Source organism: Loxodonta africana, chromosome 23 (genome assembly GCF_030014295.1).
Source record: "Loxodonta africana isolate mLoxAfr1 chromosome 23, mLoxAfr1.hap2, whole genome shotgun sequence".
In the NCBI taxonomy this organism is placed as follows: domain Eukaryota; kingdom Metazoa; phylum Chordata; class Mammalia; order Proboscidea; family Elephantidae; genus Loxodonta; species Loxodonta africana.
The window spans coordinates 25,267,450-25,285,680 of NC_087364.1; the positions used below are offsets into that span (position 1 = coordinate 25,267,450).

General features: G+C 38.3%; 1 protein-coding gene across 1 annotated transcript in view; it reads right to left on the minus strand.

Moving 5' to 3' along the window:
* SGCG (sarcoglycan gamma) overlaps positions 1-18,231 on the minus strand; it is a 182,219-nt gene that overhangs the window by 102,206 nt on the left and 61,782 nt on the right. Inside the window, exon 3 of the mRNA XM_003414028.3 lies at positions 9,840-9,927. Within this exon, the coding sequence (XP_003414076.2) occupies positions 9,840-9,927 (88 nt within the window). The remainder of the gene's footprint in view (positions 1-9,839; positions 9,928-18,231) is intronic.

The window sequence follows — 18,231 nt, forward strand, 5'->3', positions numbered from 1 at the left end:
TAATTTATTTATCCTTTCATCTGTTGATGGGCACCTTGGTTGTTTCCATCTTTTTGCTATTGTAAACAGTGCTGCAATAAACATGGGTGTGCATATATCTGTTCGTGTAAAGGCTCTTATTTCTCTAGGGTATATTCCAAGGAGTGGGATTGCTGGATTGTATGGTAGTTCTATTTCTAGCTTTTTAAGGAAGTGCCAAATCGATTTCCAAAGTGGTCATACCATTTGACATTCCCCCCAGCAGTGTATAAGAGTTCCAATCTCTCCACAGCCTCTCCAACATTTATTACTTTGTGTTTTTTGGATTAATGCAAGCCTTGTTGGAATGAGATGAAATCTCATTGTAGTTTTGATCTGCATTTCTCTAATGGCTAATGATAGTGAACATTTCCTCATATATCTGTTAGCTACCTGAATGTCTTCTTTAGTGAAGTGTCTATTCATATCTTTTGCCCATTTTTGCAGTAGAGTTTTTCCAGTATCAGTAGATTTTAGAGATCAGGCGCTGATCAGAAATGTCATAGCTAAAGACATTTTCCCAATCTGTAGGTAGTCTTTTCATTCTTTTGGTGAAGTCTTTGGATGAGCATAAGTGTTTGATTTTTAGGAGCTCCCAGTTATCTAGTTTTTCTTCTACATTCGTTATAATGTTTTGTATGCTCTTTATGCCATGTAGTAACGTTGTCCCTATTTTTTCTTCCATGATCTTTACCTTTTTAGATTTTATATTTAGGTTTTTGATCCATTTTGAGTTAGTTTTTGTGCGTGGAGTGAAGTATGAGTCTTCTTTCATTTTTTTGCAGATGGATATCCAGTTATGCCAGCACCATTTGTTAAAAAGACTGTCTTTTCCCCATTTAACTGTTTGGGGCCTTTGTCAAATATCAGCTGCTCATATGTGGGTGGATTTATGTCTCCATTCTCAATTCTGTTCCATTGGCCCATGTATCTGTTGTTGTACCAGTACCAGGCTGTTTTGACTACTGTGGTGGTATAACAGGTTCTAAAATCAGGTAGAGTAAGGCCATCCACTTTGTTCTTCTTTTTCAGTAATGCCTTATTTATCTGGGGCCTCTTTCCCTTCCATATGAAGTTGGTGATTTGTTTCTCCATCTCATCAAAGAATGTCATTAGGATTTGGATCAGAATTGCATTAAATGTATAGATCGCTTTTGGTAGAATAGACATTTTTATAATGTTAAATCTTCCTAACCATGAGCAAGGTATGTTTTTCTACTTATGTAAGTCTCTTGGTTTTTTGCAGAAGTGTACTGTAGTTTTCTTTGTATAAGTCTTTTACATCTCTGGTAAGATTTATTCCTAAGTATTTTATCTTCTTGGGGGCTACTGTAAATGGCATTGATTTGGTGATTTCCACTTTGATGTTCTTTTTATTGCTGTAGAGGAATCCAACTGATTTTTGTATGTTTATCTTGTATCTTGATACTCTGCTGAACTCTTCTATTAGTTTTAGTAGTTTTCTGGAGGATTCCTTAGGGTTTTCTGTGTATAAATAAGATCATGTCGTCTGCAAATAGATATACTTTTACTTCTTCCTTGCCAAACTGGATGCCCTTTATTTCTTTATCTAGCCTAATTGCTCTGGCTAGGACTTCCAGCACCATGTTGAATAAGAGTGGTGATAAAGGGCATCCTTGTCTGGTTCCCAATCTCAGTGGGAATGCTTTCAGGTTCTCTCCATTTATGGTGATGTTGGCTGTTGGCTTTGTATAAATGCCCTTTATTATGTTGAGGAATTTTCCTTATATTCCTATTTTGCTGAGAGTTTTTATCATGAATGAGTGCTGAACTTTGTCAAATGCCTTTTCTGCTTCAATTGGTAAGATCATGTGGTTCTTTTCTTTTATTTATATGATGGATTACATTAACTGTTTTTCTGATGTTGAACCATCCCTGCATACCTGGTATGAATCCCACTTGGTCACGGTGAATTATTTTTTTGATATGCTGTTGAATTCTATTGGCTAGAATTTTGTTGAGGATTTTTGCATCTACATTCCTGAGGGATATAGGTCTATAGTTTTCTTTTCTTGTGGTGTCTTTACCTGGTTTTGGTATCAGGGATATGGTGGCTTCAGAGAATAAGTTTAGTAGTATTCCGTCCTTTTCTATGCTCTGAAATACCTTTAGTAGTAGTAGTGTTAACTCTTCTCTGAAAGTTTGGTAGAACTCTGCAGTGAAGCCGTCCGGACCAGGGCTTTTTTTTGTTGGGAGTTTTTTGATTACCTTTTCAATCTCTTCTTTTGTTATGGGTCTATTTAGTTGTTCTACCTCTGTTTGTGTTAGTTTAGGTAGGTAGTGTGTTTCTAGGAATTCATCCATTTCTTCTAGGTTTTCAAATTTGTTTGAGTCTAGTTTTTCATAGTAATCTGATATTTCTTTTAATTTCAGTTGGGTCTGTTGTAATATCGCCCCTCTCATTTCTTATTCGGGTTATTTGCTTCCTTTCCTGTTTTTCTTTTGTCAGTTTGGCCAGTGGTTTATCAATTTTGTTGATTTTTTCAAAAAACCAGCGTTTGTTCTTGTTAATTCTTTCAATGGTTTTTCTGTTTTCTATTTCATTTAGTTCAGCTCTAATTTTTACTATTTGTTTTCTTCTGGTGCCTGTGGGTTTCTTTTGTTGTTCTCTTTCTATTTGTTCACGTTGTAGGGATAATTCTTTGCTTTTGGCCCTTTCTTCTTTTTGGATGTGTGCATTTATTGATATAAATTGGCCTCTGAGCACCGCTTTTGCTGTGTCCCAAAGGTTCTGATAGGAAGTGTTTTCGTTCTCATTGGATTCTATGAATTTCTTTATCCCATCCTTAATGTCTTCTATAATCCAGTCTTTCTGAGCAGGGTATTGTTCAGTTTCCAAGTGTTTGATTTCTTTTCCTTGCTTTTCCTGTTATTATTTCCACTTTTATGGCCTTATGGTCAGAGAAGATGATTTGTAATATTTCAATGTTTTGGATTCTGCTAAGGCTTGCTTTATGACCTAATATGTGGTCTATTCTAGAGAATGTTCCATGTGCACAAGAAAAGAACTTATACTTGGCTGCTATTGGGCGGAGTGTTCTGTAAATGTCTACGAGGTCAAGTTGGTTGATTGTGGCATTTAGATCTTCCACATCTTTATTGAGCTTCTTTCTGGATGACCTGTCCTTCACTCAAAGTGGTGTGTTAACGTCTCCTACTATTTTTCTGGTGCTGCCTGTCTCACTTTTCAATGCTGATAGTTTGTTTTATGTATCTTGCAGCCCTGTCATTTGGTGCATACCTATTTAATATGGTTATATCTTCTTGGTGTATTTTCTCTTTAATCATCATATAGTGTTCCTCCTTATCCTTTATGATGGATTTAACTTCAAAGTCTATTTTGTCAGAAATTAATATTGCCACTCCTGCTCTTTTTTGATTGTTGTTTGCTTGATATATTTTTTTCCATCCTTCGACTTTTAGTTTGTTTGTGCCTCTAAGTCTAAGGTGTGTCTCTTGTAGGCAGCATACAGACAGATCCTGTTTTTTTATCCATTCTGCCACTCTCTTTCTCTTTATTGGTGCATTTAGTCCATTTACATTCACAGTAATTATGGATAGGTATGAATTTTTTTTTTAATGAATTTAGTGCTATCATTTTGATGTCTTTTTTTGTGTGTTGACAGCTTCTTTTTCCCACTTGATTTTATATGCTGAGTCTTCTTTATATATTGTCCTTTCCTCATATTTGTTGTTAATTTTGTTTCTGCTGAGTCTGTATTTTTTCCTTGTGTCTTATTTTGATAAGTAGGATAGTTTGTCTCCTTTGTGGTTACCTTATTATTTACCCCTCTTTTTCTAAATTTAAAACTAACTTTTATTTCTTTGTATTGCCGTATCTTCCTCTCCATGTGGAAGGTGTAGGATTACAGTTCTTAATCGCTCTTTATTATTTTAATGTTGTCTTCTTTTACTAAATAAGATCATTGTTACTCTGTTTTGGGCTTTTTTTTTTTTTTATAATCTTCCTTTGTTTTTTTTTTTATTTCCCTGTCTGGGTTGACTTCTGGTTGCTCTGCCCAGTGTTCTGGTCTTGGGTTGATACCTGATATTATTGATTTTCTAACCAAAGAACTCCCTTTAGTATTTCCTGTAGTTTTGGTTTGGTTTTTACAAATTCCGTAAACTTGTGTGTATCTGGAAATGTCTTAATTTCACCTTCATATTTAAGAGACAGTTTTGATGGATATATGATTCTTGGAAGGCAATTTTTTTCCTTCAATTTTTTAAATATGTCATCCCATTTCCTTCTTGCCTGCATGGTTTCTGCCAAGTAGTCCGAGCTTATTCTTATTGGCTCTCCTTCGTAGGTGACTTTTCTTTTAACCCTTGCTGCTCTTATACTTCTCTTTATCTTTGGTTTTGGCAAGTTTGATTATAATATGTCTTGGGGACTTTCTTTTAAGATCTACCTTATGTGGAGTTCAATGAGCATCTTGGATAGATATCTTCTCATCTTTCACAATATCAGGGAGGTCTTCTGCCAACAAATCTTCAACAATTTTCTTTGTATTTTCTGTTATCCCTCCCTGTTCTGGTACTCCAATCACTCGTAGGTTATTTCTCTTGATGGATCCCCACATGATTCTTAAGGTTTCTTCATTTTTTTAAATTCTTTTATCTGATTTTTCTTCAAATATTTTAGTGCCACGTTATTTATCTTTGAGTTCAGAAATTCTAGCTTCTACTTGCTCAATTCTGCTCCACTGACTTTCTACTGAGTTGTCTATTCTGTTATTTTATTGTTAATCTTCTGAATTTCTGATTGCTGTCTATGGATTTTTCTAGATTATTAAACTTTTCCTGAATAATGTTTCTGAGTTGTTCAGTTGCTTTATCCATGTGTTCCTTGGCTTGTTCTGCGTATTGCCTCATTTCCTTCCTGATGTCTTGAAGGGTTCTGTATATTAAACTTTCATATTATGCATCTGGTAATTCCAGGAATGCACTTTCATCTAGAAGATCCCTGGATTCTCTGTTTTGAGAGCCTGTTGAGGTGATCATGGTCTGTTTCTTTATGTGACTTGATATTGACTGTTGTCTCTGAGCCATCTATAAGTTATTGTATTAGTTTATGCTTGCTTACTGTGTCATAGGTGCTTGCTTTGTTTTGTTTTGGTATACACCTATGGGTTGCTTGAGTGAGCTAGCTTGATTATTTTCACCTTTGGCACTTTGGTGTCTTGTCCCCAGCTGGCTAGAGCTGTTATCAGGTCTATCAGTCTAGGAGTCCATTCAGTTTTCGTATATGAATTCAGCTCAGGTTTCCAGGTAGCTGATCATCAAGTGTGTGGTACAGGTTCTGTCCTACAGTGTTAGAGGGGCAGGGGTGATTGGCGTATATACCAGTATTCGATTGCAGCAGGGCATCACACTCTAAACAAGGCAGGGGGCTAAAAACTGACCCCCAAGTATCTCTGAGGAAAACACATCTCTGTTCCCTAGAGCGTGCTGGTGGTTGGGTTTTGCAGAAGGACCATGGGCACCCAACATTTTTGGTTGTAAGGACTGGGAGGTACCAGTTATCTTTGGACCTGTGTCTCGGGTGGTTGGGTGACCTGAGTGGAGCTACCAGTCCTTAGGTCCCTGATGTGGGTAGGTGAGGACCTTGTTTAACAGGCAAAGCAGTGTCAAACATCAAACACCCACCTTTCCACCGCATAGCTGAAATGGTTGGAGTTTGCCAACAAGGGCCTATTCTCTCGAAATAGGCCCACACAGGTCCATGCTGAAGGGAAAGGTGCTCAAGGTCTACGGACGGTTTATGCCTGGACAGGAGCTGCTTCTGTCCTGAGCTCCCCTGGTTAATGGAGCTAGCAAATTATCTTTTCCTCTCAATTGCAAATTTTTTCCTTGCCCAAGGCTGGAAGGATGGCCGTAGGTGCTCAACAGGGTCTATCTCAGGCCCGGAGATTCAGCCGCTGAGGCCGGGTTGGGAGTGGCGGTGGCGCAGTAAAATACACACAAGTACTTAGCTTTTGTGAAAGCGCTGTTCTCCTCAGTTTCTGCAGGTGTGAGTGGGCTGTGTGGCTGGCTGTTTCCCTCTGAGGAAACTGCGACCAAATGCTAGGACCAGCCTGCCACCACCTCCACTCTGGGAATGGTGCCTAAGGGCTCCCAGCAATTCAGGTCCCGTAACTCCTCTCTACCTCTAAATGGTCTCTTCCTCGCCCTGCCCCTCAGTTCATTGTCTAAGCTTGCCTTTGATGCTCGGGGCTCCCAACTTGTCCCATATATACTTGTTTCACTTTTTTTTTCAGGTCTTTGTTGTAAAGAGGGCTTGCCAGAAGCGTCTGTCTATTCTACCATATTGGCTCCACCTCTAGCCTTGTTTTTTGACAGTCCCTTTAGTGCAGCTTGAAATTCTTCCTTCACTGTCAGTGGCTCTTGATGATATGCTACCTGCTGAAATGGTTGAATGTCAACAGATTCTTTTTGGTTCAGTGACTCAGTGTATTCCTTCCATCTTAGTTTGATGCTTCCTGCTTCATTCAAGTTTTTGCCGATAGATTTTTCAGTATTGCAGCTTGGGGCTTGAATTTTCTCTTCAGGTCTTTCAGCTTGAGAAATGCTGATTGTGTTCTTTCCTTTTGGTTTTCTAACTCCATGTAGTTGTGTGAAATAAAATTACAAGTTTTGCTTATGAGAACAGAGTTCTCTTAAACCCATGACACTGGAGGTCATCTCATTAAATGTTAGAAATCTATATGCTATATAACCATAAACATATCATTTTAAATCCTATAGTTATGCCTTACATTATAATTAATCTTTGGAAGAAGCTTGTCTTGTATAATTGTATCTAGATGATCAGGATCACTAAAACGCAACTTATTTTTTCAGGAAACAATTGAAGAGTAATGAACATGTCCTGTTTTCTACGCTCCAGAGGTCTTGTAATCGTGGCTTACTGACCTTGTGATTATCTTAGGAAAGTTTCTATTTTTCTATATTTTATTGTGTTTGAGCACATACTGCTCTCTTACATGATTTGTATTTCTGAAATAAGCGTCATCCAATCAAAATTTTTTGTTCAAAGTTCCTGATAAAAGTGTATATAAAAAATCTTAATTAATCAGAGCACTAGTATACTTAATAATAATGTGCTGCCTAACTTTAAATTTGTCTATTAAACCTACCAAACAAACTGTTCATGGCGCTCTGAGCTGTTTATTTTTGACAATTGTAATATTTACCTTGTTTTCTCCAGCTGCCCTTTGAAATCTTCTGTTTGTCCCTTTTACTTCATCATTTCTTCTTTTCCCTTCCGCTACTCTGTGCTTAAGAGCAATTTTCAGAGCCTCTTCTGCCATTCATTTTAATCTTTTCTTTCCATCCTGTCTTTTTAATGACTTTTTACTTTCTTCATATATGATGTCCTTGATGTCATCCCACAACCCTTCTGATTTTCAGTAATTAGTGTTCAGTGAATCAAATCTGTTCTTGAAATGGTCTCTAAACTTGGATAAGATGTGTTCAAGTCTGTACTTTGGCACCCTTGAACATGTTTTGATTTTCTTCAGCTTTCACTTGAAGTTGCATACGAGCAATTTATGATCTGTTCTGCAGTCAGCCCCTGGCTTTGTCTTGACTGATAATATTAAGCTCCACAATCATCTCTTTCCACAGATGTAGTTGACTTGATTCCTGTATAATCCACGCAGTAAGGCCCATGTGTGTAGTCAGCATATGAGTTATTGGAAAAAAAAAGTATCTCTGGTGAATAAATCTTAGGTCTTGCAGAATTCTATCATGCAATCTTGGGCACTGTTCCTATCACCAAGGCCATATTTTCCAACAACTGATTCTTTTTTCTTTCCAACTTTTGCATTCCAATCATCACTAATTATCAATGCATCTTGATTGCACATTTGATCAATTTCAGATTGCAGCATTTCATAAAAATCTTCAATTTCTTCAATTATGGCACGTAGTGGTTGATGCATATATTTTAATAGTAGTGGTATTTAACTGGTTTTATTTGTAGGTGCATGGATATTAACTTTTCACTGACAGCATTGTACTTTAGGAAAGATCTTGAAAAATTTTTGACCATTAATCCAACACTGTTTCTCTTTAATTTGTTGTTCCCATCATAGGAGACTATAAGTTTTTCAAATTCAAAGTGGCCAATACCAAACCATTTCAGCTGGCTAATAACTAGGATAGCAATCTTCAAGTGTTTCATTTCATTTTTGTTGGCTTCTAATTTTCCTTGATTTATATTTTATATTCCAACTCCTAAAGGATATAATTTTCAGAAGTAGATTTCCAGGCTCTCCCTCTTAGTCTATCTTCATCTGGAAGTTCCACTGAAACCTATGAATGACCCTGCCAGTATTTGAAATACCAGTGGCATAGCCTCCAGCATCATAGCAACATGCAAGCCGCCACAGTACAACAAACCGACAGATGAGTGGTGGTGACAACACATAGACATTTGATAAATGTTTGTTAAATGAATGGCAAAAAATGGACAAAAACTCAAACATTTAAAATGTATACTAAAAATTTTTTATGAAAGTATGGTAAAAGATAAATCAAATACTGTATAATTCATCAAGAAAATATGATTTGATTTAGACAAGTTTGAGGGATCTGTCTGCTGGATACACCAAGGTTCATCTCTAAATTCAATTAGAATTTGATTGGACTTATTGATCAAATAAAACTTCTAAGCAAAAGAGAAATGCAGCTAGATTTTTGCAGTAAGTTATAAAGATTAACATAGAATATAAAATATGGAATATCTTGTGTTAGTATAATAAAAAGGAATTATCAGTTAATTTAGGGCTGTAGTTGCTGTAGTTTCTAACGTAACATTGTTCTGTTTTTTTTTAAAAGCATCCATTAAAAAATACAGACACTAAAAGTTACCCATTATGTTAGCAGTGCAACTCTCATCTATTCTCCCTTGAACAGAAGGGACATCCAATTTCCTGGATTTAGAAAATCTATAGAGTGTTGTCTGTGTAGAGAATATATGCAGATTCATTTTTATCAGCTATTTTGCTATTTTGTTTATTTCATCTCTATTCTCTCTGTATTTCTCACTGTACAAGAAATGCTTATGGCATTTCAGCTTCTTCTGGACACCCATTAGATTCCATGTGGCCTCACTCCTGTGTGGCCTTAGCTGATTGAAGGGGGTGTCTATACTGGACCCAAGAGCAACTCATTGAAAACATAAGTAGAGCTAATTAGAGTACTTGGTTGCGAATTTAGAATTTGCAAAATTGAAGACTAGAGTTATTGGTGTTGCGAATTCCAACCAACAGATGAAGAACAGTGAGGTCAAGTAGATCATGTAGGATCAAGACAGGTGCAAGCATAATATGCATGTGTAAGTGAACAGAGGGAAAGATAAACTACAAAGGAGAGTGGACTATGTGGGAAGAGAGGACGAGAGAGAAGAGGAGAGAATGAAAGCGAATGTACCATTTTTGCTCCCAGCCCCTCGTATTTGCTTTCTTGAGACTAACGACACTTCAGTCTCCCTTTCCTTTAGCCTTTGTGAGATTCTTCTGCACCTTTGCAATAAAAGCTTTGTTTCTTGTGCTAACTTGAACGGTACTGTATCTCTTAGAGCTGAAAGAACTTTTCTTGAAATACTCCAGACTGTCCCCTGTGGTGATAACTATTCTCTGAGGTCAACACAGCATGCTATTTAGAAAATTCATACTTTGTTCATAAACAACTCTGACTTATTTGGGAGAAAGACAAAATGTATTCATTAAGCACAGCTATTTTTTATTCATGGAACATGCATGTGTAAATCACCTTGATTCAGTGTGACTCACCCACTTTTAATCTGCCTGTGACCTCTCCTTCGGAGTTGCGGGCATTCACAGTCACATTTTGAGTTGATTGGAGAAGCAGAGAGGAGTCCTAAAGCAAAAGAACTGATAAAGTTAGCAAAATACATACTACTTAAAATGAGTTTATCTTTATATTTGTACATAAATTTAGAATTTTTATAAACTAATTCTCCATAGTTGCAGAACCTGTGATCCTATATATTTGTGGCTAAAACTATAAAATCTCCTGGATAATACTATGTTAAGAGAGTAAACATATTAATAAGCTCCCCCCATAAAATATAATAATCCCGTGGTTTGTAGTTCTTGTGCACATTGGTTACAATGCGTCAAGTCAGTTCTCAAGGTGAAAATTACATACAATTTAGTTTTTCTTTTTTTAAATTATTTACTTCATTGTTGTTGTTGAGAATATACATAGAAAAACACACCAATTCAACAGTTTCCACATGTACAATTCAGTGACATTGATTACATTCTCTGAGTTTTGAAACCATTCTTACCCTCCTTTTCTGGTTGTTTAATACATTTAAGTATTAATGCATTTTGTCTTCCAAAAAATTAAAAGTTCAATTTTGTTATTTATGTCCTGGGTATGACATATTTTAAGATAATTTTTTTTAATGTCTTCTACAAGAAATACCACATTATTTATTTTCAAAATGCAAAGGCGTCTCACGTTTTCAAAATAATTTTTAAAATTTGCAGGATAATGCCTATGTTTTTTGAAATTTTGTTGGGAGTTAAAATGACTTTTCAAGCATATAAACGCTTTCTTGAGTTATCATAGTCCTGAATGGGTGGTTTGTTTTACAGAAGTTTCATTGGTTTTATATAAACCATTTTCTTCAAAAGGAATTCATTACAGTTTGGCTGTTGGATTCAGGTAAGTTTATAGTCCACTCAGAGGAAAGCAAATATTTTCCAGAGTTGTAGGGAATAATGTGTTCCTCAGAAGGAAATAAATTTCAGCAGCCCGCTGGAACTCTACCTAACATGTCAGAAAGTCTCTAACTTGCTTTGTGAAGCAGATGGCTCTATCAGCATCTTACATTTTTATCCAATGACATGACCTTAATTTTTCTTTACGTTGTCAGAAAATAACTAGCATGATTATAAGAAATAAGAATAAACCATTTACCAATAATTTTAGTTTCCATCTTATTTTATTCTCCACACTATGAAGTAGGTACCATGACATCTAATATTTAGATGAGGAAATTGAATTCAGAGAGATGAAACTGCCGCTTGTCCAAAGTCATAAGCTAGTGACAGTTCTATGATTGGAACAGTCTTTATATGCCAACTTCCATGCTCGTTCCTATCATTTTCTTGGAGTACAGGACTGAGGTTAGAGCTTCAAGTTCCACTCCCATGCCTACACTAAGTAAGATCGTTCTGGGATTCACATGTGGTTATCTGACCCAATAGCCACGCCCAAAATCTTTTTCTCTTTCTGGTTTCCACTGTAGGGGCTCCAAACAACAACAAAAAAAACTAAACCGTGTTGTTGTCAAGTTGATTCCCACTCATAGTGACCCTATAGGACAGAGCAGAGCTGCCCCATAGAGTTTCCAAGGAGCAGTGACATTTTTGGTTAGCAGCCGAGCTCTTAACCACTGCACCACTAGGGTTCCACTGTAGGGGTTGGGAAAGTTAAATGCTTAGTCAACCTCATTAGTCATTAGTGAAATACAGATAAAAACCACAATGAAATATCACTTTACGCCCATTAGTTGGCTATTTAAAAAAAAAAAAAGAAAGAAAGAAAAGGATGTTTGGAGAGGATTTAGAGATATCGGAATACTCATACATTGCTGACGGGAATGTAAAATAGTGCAACCACTGTGGAAAACAGGTGGTTCCTCAAAAAATTAAACATAGAATTCCTCAAAAAATTAAACATAGAATTACCATATGACCCAGAAATTCCACTGTATTTTGTACCCACAAGTACTGAAAGGAGCAACTCAAACAGACACATATATACCAATGTTCACTGCAGTATTATTCAAAATACCCCAAAAGTGGAAATAACCCAAGTTCCCATCAACAGATGAACTGATAAAATGTGGTATGTACACACAATGGAGCTATAAAAAGAAATGAAGTTCTGACACCACCACATGGGGAAACCTTGAAGACATTATGCTAAGTGAAATATGCCAGACATAAAAGGACAAATATTGTATGATCCCACTTATATGAAATATCTAGAATAGGCAAATTCATCAAAACAAAAGATTAGTAGTTCTTAGGGTTGGGAGAAGGAGAGAGTGGGAGGGTGTGATGGTTAAGATTGTGTGTCAACTTGGCTGGACCATGAGTCTCAGTGTTTATATGTGATCACTCCCATGATGGGGTCTGCTATGAGTAGCTAATCAGTTGAAAGGGATTTTCCTTGGGGGTGTGGCCTGTATCCAAATATAAGCAGATGTTCTGGCTTTTTGCTCTCTCTGGGTCCTGTGGCTGCCTCTTGTTCATCTGACCTCTGGTTATTGGAACTTATGCTATCAGCTTATATGCCAATCTTGGGATTCATCAGTCTTAACAGCTTGTGAGTGGAGCCCTGATCTCCATCCTGCCGAACTTGGGTTTGCCAGCCCCTGTGGCTATGTGAATCAGGAGAAGCCTCCATCCTAATTCACAGACTTGGGATGTTCCAGATTCTACAACCCTGTGAGCCATTTCTTTGATATAAATCTCTCTCTATATATATTTATATGCCTTACTGGTTTTGGTTCTCTAGAAAACCCAGCCTAAACTGAGGGGAAGAAAGATTCAAGTATATGTCACTTACAAAAAGCCCACCTTAATTGAAATGATGTGAAAAGAATATGCTGTATTAACACTAATTAAAATAAATTTGGAGGAGGCGGAGCCAAGATGGCGAACTAGGCAGACGCTACCTCGGATCCCTCTTACAACAAAGGCACGGAAAAACAAGTGAATCGATCACATACATAACAATCTACGAACCCTGAACAACAAACACAGATTTAGAGACGGAGAACGAACTAATACGGGGAAGCAGCGATTGTTTCCAGAGCCTGGAGCCAGCGTACCAGTCAGGTACGGCACAAGCACAGAGAGCTGCTCCACCCCCCTGAACTAACCCCAGGAGGGAGAACAGCCAGTTCCGCGGGCAGCGTGGGACGCAGCCGGTAGGAGAAGTCCCCGGGAGGCAGTGACTGGTCTTGGAGCAGGAAGAGCAGCGTCCCAGCCGGGGAACCGTCTCACCGGGATTTGGACTGGACGCAGGTACGGCATAAACACGGAGAGCTGCTCCACCCCCCTGAACTAACCCCGGGAAGGTGCCCAGCTGGGTCGCGCGGGCGGTGTGGGACACAGCCGGTAGGAGAAGTCCCCGGGAGGCAGCGACTGGTATTGGAGCAGGGAGAACAGCGTCCCAGCCGGGACACTCGGTCACGGCACAAGCACAGGGAGCTGCTCCACCCATCTGAACTAACCCCGGGAGGGGGCCCACCTGGTTCACGGAGGTGGCACGGCCACGCGGCCGGAGGGACAAGAAGTCCCCGGGACGCAGCGACTGATTTTGGAGTCGAGAGTGCACCGTCCCAGTAGGGGAGCCTTGACGTTGGGCGTGGGGCTGGAAGCGGAGGATCTGACCGTGACTCCAGCGGGCCAGACCACCCGGGGGCAATCTCCACACAGCCAGCACACATAGGCGACACGCCCGCGGGAATCTCAGATATAATAGTCATTCCAAGCAAGACAAGCAACTCTGGCTATATTCTGAGGTGCTACTCTCCTATCTCTCTGTTCCCTCCCCCACCCTCCCCAGGCGGCTTCATTAACATCCGAATAGCCTGAGCCAGAGAGAGAACTCTGATAGGGGTCTGACTGCATTTTTTTTTAGTGGATTTTCTGGAAAAACTAGTTTCCCAGTGATGGCTTGGAGACAACAATCCATATCAAACCACATAAAGAAGCAGACCATGACAGCTTCTCCAACCCCCCAAACAAAAGAATCAAAATCTTTCCCAAATGAAGATACAATCCTGGAATTATCAGATACAGAATATAAAAAACTAATTTACAGAATGCTTAAAGATATCACAAATGAAATTAGGATAACTGCAGAAAAAGCCAAGGAACACACCGATAAAACTGTTGAAGAACTCAAAAAGATTATTCAAGAACATAGTGGAAAAATTAATAAGTTGCAAGAATCCATAGAGAGACAACATGTAGAAATCCAAAAGATTAACAATAAAATTACAGAATTAGACAACGCAATAGGAAGTCAGAGGAGCAGACTCGAGCAATTAGAATGCAGACTGGGACATCTGGAGGACCAGGGAATCAACACGAACATAGCTGAAAAAAAATCAGATAAAAGAATTAAAAAAAATGAAGAAACCCTAAGAATTATGTGGGACTCTATAAAGAAGGATAACTTGCGAGTGATTGGAGTCCCAGAACAGGGAGGGGGGACAGAAAACACAGAGAAAATAGTTGAAGAACTCCTGACAGAAAACTTCCCTGACATCATGAAAGACGAAAGGATATCTATCCAAGACGCTCATCGAACCCCATTTAAGATTGATCCAAAAAGAAAAACACCAAGACATATTATCATCAAACTCACCAAAACCAAAGATAAAGAGAAAATTTTAAAAGCAGCCAGGGAGAAAAGAAAGGTTTCCTTCAAGGGAGAATCAATAAGAATAAGTTCAGACTACTCAGCAGAAACCATGCAGGCAAGAAGGGAATGGGACGACATATACAGAACACTGAAGGAGAAAAACTGCCAGCCAAGGATCATATATCCAGCAAAACTCTCTCTGAAATATGAAGGCGAAATTAAGATATTTACAGACAAACACAAGTTTAGAGAATTTGCAAAAACCAAACCAAAGCTACAAGAAATACTAAAGGATATTGTTTGGTCAGAAAACCAATTATATCAGATATCAGCACAACACAAGGTCACAAAACAGAACGTCCTGATATCAACTCAAATAGGGAAATCACAAAAACAAACAAATTAAGATTAATTAAAAAAAAAATACACATAACAGGGAATCATGGAAGTCAATAGGTAAAAGATCACAATAATCAAAAAGAGGGACTAAATACAGGAGGCATTGAACTGCCATATGGAGAGTAATACAAGGCGATATAGAACAATACAAGTTAGGTTTTTACTTAGAAAAATAGGGGTAAATAATAAGGTAACCACAAAAAGGTATAACAACTCCATAACTCAAGATAAAAGCCCAGAAAAACGTAACGACTCAACAAACATAAAGTCAAACACTACGAAAATGAGGATCTCACAATTTACTAAGAAAAATGTCTCAGCACAAAAAAGTATGTGGAAAAATGAAATTGTCAACAACACACATAAAAAGGCATCAAAATGACAGCACTAAAAACTTATTTATCTATAATTACCCTGAATGTAAATGGACTAAATGCACCAATAAAGAGACAGAGAGTCACAGACTGGATAAAGAAACACGATCCATCTATATGCTGCCTACAAGAGACACACCTTAGACTTAGAGACACAAACAAACTAAAACTCAAAGGATGGAAAAAAGTATATCAAGCAAACAATAAGCAAAAAAGAAGAGGAGTAGCAATATTAATTTCTGACAAAATAGACTTTAGACTTAAATCCACCACAAAGGATAAAGTGTCTCAAGTGTCCACCCGATACAAATAGCTCACTCTTCATCAGCATCTCTCTCCTACCTGCTGTCCAGTCCCTTCCATGTCTGATGAGTTGTCTTTGGGAATGGTTCCTGTCCTGGGCCAACAGAAGGTTTGGGGACCATGACCGCCAGGACTCCTCTAGTTTCAGTCAGACCATTAAGTATAGTCTTTTTGTGAGAATTTGGGGTCTGCATCCCACTGATCTCCTGCTCCCTCAGGAGTTCTCTGTTGTGCTTCCTGTCAGGGCAGTCATCGGTTGTGGCCGGGCACCATCTAGTTCTTCTGGTCTCAGGATGATGTAGGTCTCTGGTTCATGTGGCCCTTTCTGTCTGTTGGGCTCATAGTTATCGTGTGACCGTGGTGTTCTTCATTCTCCTTTGATCCAGGTGGGTCGAGACCAATTGAAGCATCTTAGATGGCCACTTGTTAGCATTTAAGACCCCAGATGCCACATTTCCAAGTGGGATGCAGAATGTTTTCATAATAGAATTATTTTGCCAATTGACTTAGAAGTCCCCTTAAACCATGGTCCCCAAACCCCCGCCCTTGCTCTGCTGACCTTTGAAGCATTCAGTTTATCCCGGACACTGCTTTGTTTTTGGTCCAGTCCAGTTGAGCTGACCTTTCATGTACTGAGTGTTGTCCTTCCCTTCACCTAAAGTAGTTCTAATCTACTAACTAATCAGTAAAAAACCTCTCCCACCCTCCCTCCCTCCTCCCCTCGTAACCACAAAAGTATGTGTTCTTCTCAGTTTATACTATTTCTCAAGATCTTATAATAGTGGTCTTATACAATATTTGTCCTTTTGCCTCTAATATCGCTCCGCATAATGCCTTCCAGGTTCCTCCAAGTTATGAAATGTTTCACAGATTCGTCACTGTTCTTTATCGATGCATAGTATTCCATTGTGTGAATGTACCACGATTTATTTAACCATTCATCCGTTGATGGACACCTTGGTTGCTTCCAGCTTTTTGCTATTGTAAACAGAGCTGCAATAAACATGGGTGTGCATATATCTGTTTGTGTGAAGGGTCCTATTTCTCTAGGGTATATTCCGAGGAGTGGGATTTCTGGGTTGTATGGTAGTTCTATTTCTAACTGTTTAAGATAACGCCATATAGATTTCCAAAGTGGTTGTACCATTTTACATTCCCACCAGCAGTGTATAAGTGTTCCAATCTCTCCGCAGCCTCTCCAACATTTATTATTTTGTGTTTTTTGGATTAATGCCAGCCTTGTTGGAGTGAGATGGAATCTCGTCATAGTTTTAATTTGCATTTCTCTAATGGCTAATGATCAAGAGCATTTTCTCATGTATCTGTTAGCTGCCTGAATATCTTCTTTAGTGAAGTGCATGTTCATATCCTTTGCCCACTTCTTGATTGGGTTGTTTGTCTTTTTGTGGTTGAGTTTTGACAGAATCATATAGATTTTAGAGTTCAGGCGCTGGTCGGAGATGTCATAGCTGAAAATTCTTTCCCAGTCTGTATGTGGTCTTTTTACTCTTTTGGTGAATTCTTTAGATGAGCAGAGGTGTTTGATTTTTAGGAGCTCCCAGTTATCTGGTTTCTCTTCGTCATTTTTGGTAATGTTTTGTATTCTTTTTTTGCCTTGCATTAGGGCTCCTAAGGTTGTCCCTGTTTTTTCTTCCATGATCTTTATCGTTTTAGTCTTTATGTTTAGGTCTTTGATCCACTTGGAGTTAGTTTTTGTGCATGGTGTGAGGTCTGGGTCCTGTTTCATTTTTTTGCAAATGGATATCCAGTTACGCCAGCACCATTTGTTAAAAAGACTATCTTTTCCCCAATTAACTGACACTGGGCCTTTGTCAAATATCAGCTGCTCATATGTGGATGGATTTATACCTGGGTTCTCAATTCTGTTCCATTGGTCTATGTGCCTGTTGTTGTACCAGTACCAGGCTGTTTTGACTACTGTGGCTGTATAATAGGTTCTGAAATCAGGTAGAGTGAGGCCTCCCACTTTCTTCTTCTTTTTTAATGCTTTACTTATCCAAGGCTTCTTTCCCTTCCATATGAAGTTGGTGATTTGTTTCTCCATCACATTAAAAAATGACATTGGAATTTGGATCGGAAGTGCATTGTATGTGTAGATGGCTTTTGGTAGAATAGACATTTTTACTATGTTAAGTCTTCCTATCCATGAGCAAGGTATGTTTTTTCACTTACGTAGGTCCTTTTTAGTTTCTTGTAGTAGTACTTTGTAGTTTTCTTTGTATAGGTCTTTTACATCCTTGGTAAGATTTATTCCTAAGTATTTTATCTTCTTGGGGGCTACTGTGAATGGTATTGATTTGGTGATTTCCTCTTCGATGTTCTTTTTGTTGATGTAGAGGAATCCAAGTAATTTTTGTACGTTTATCTTATAACCTGAGACTCTGCCAAACTCTTCTATTAGTTTCAGTAGTTTTCTGGAGGATTCCTTAGGGTTTTCTGTGTATAAGATCATGTCATCTGCAAATGCAGATAATTTTACTTCCTCCTTGACAATACGGATGCCTTTTATTTCTTTGTCTAGCCTAATTTTTTTTTTATCTTATAACCTGAGACTCTGCCAAACTCTTCTATTAGTTTCAGTAGTTTTCTGGAGGATTCATTAGGGTTTTCTGTGTATAAGATCATGTCATCTGCAAATGGAGATAATTTTACTTCCTCCTTGACAATA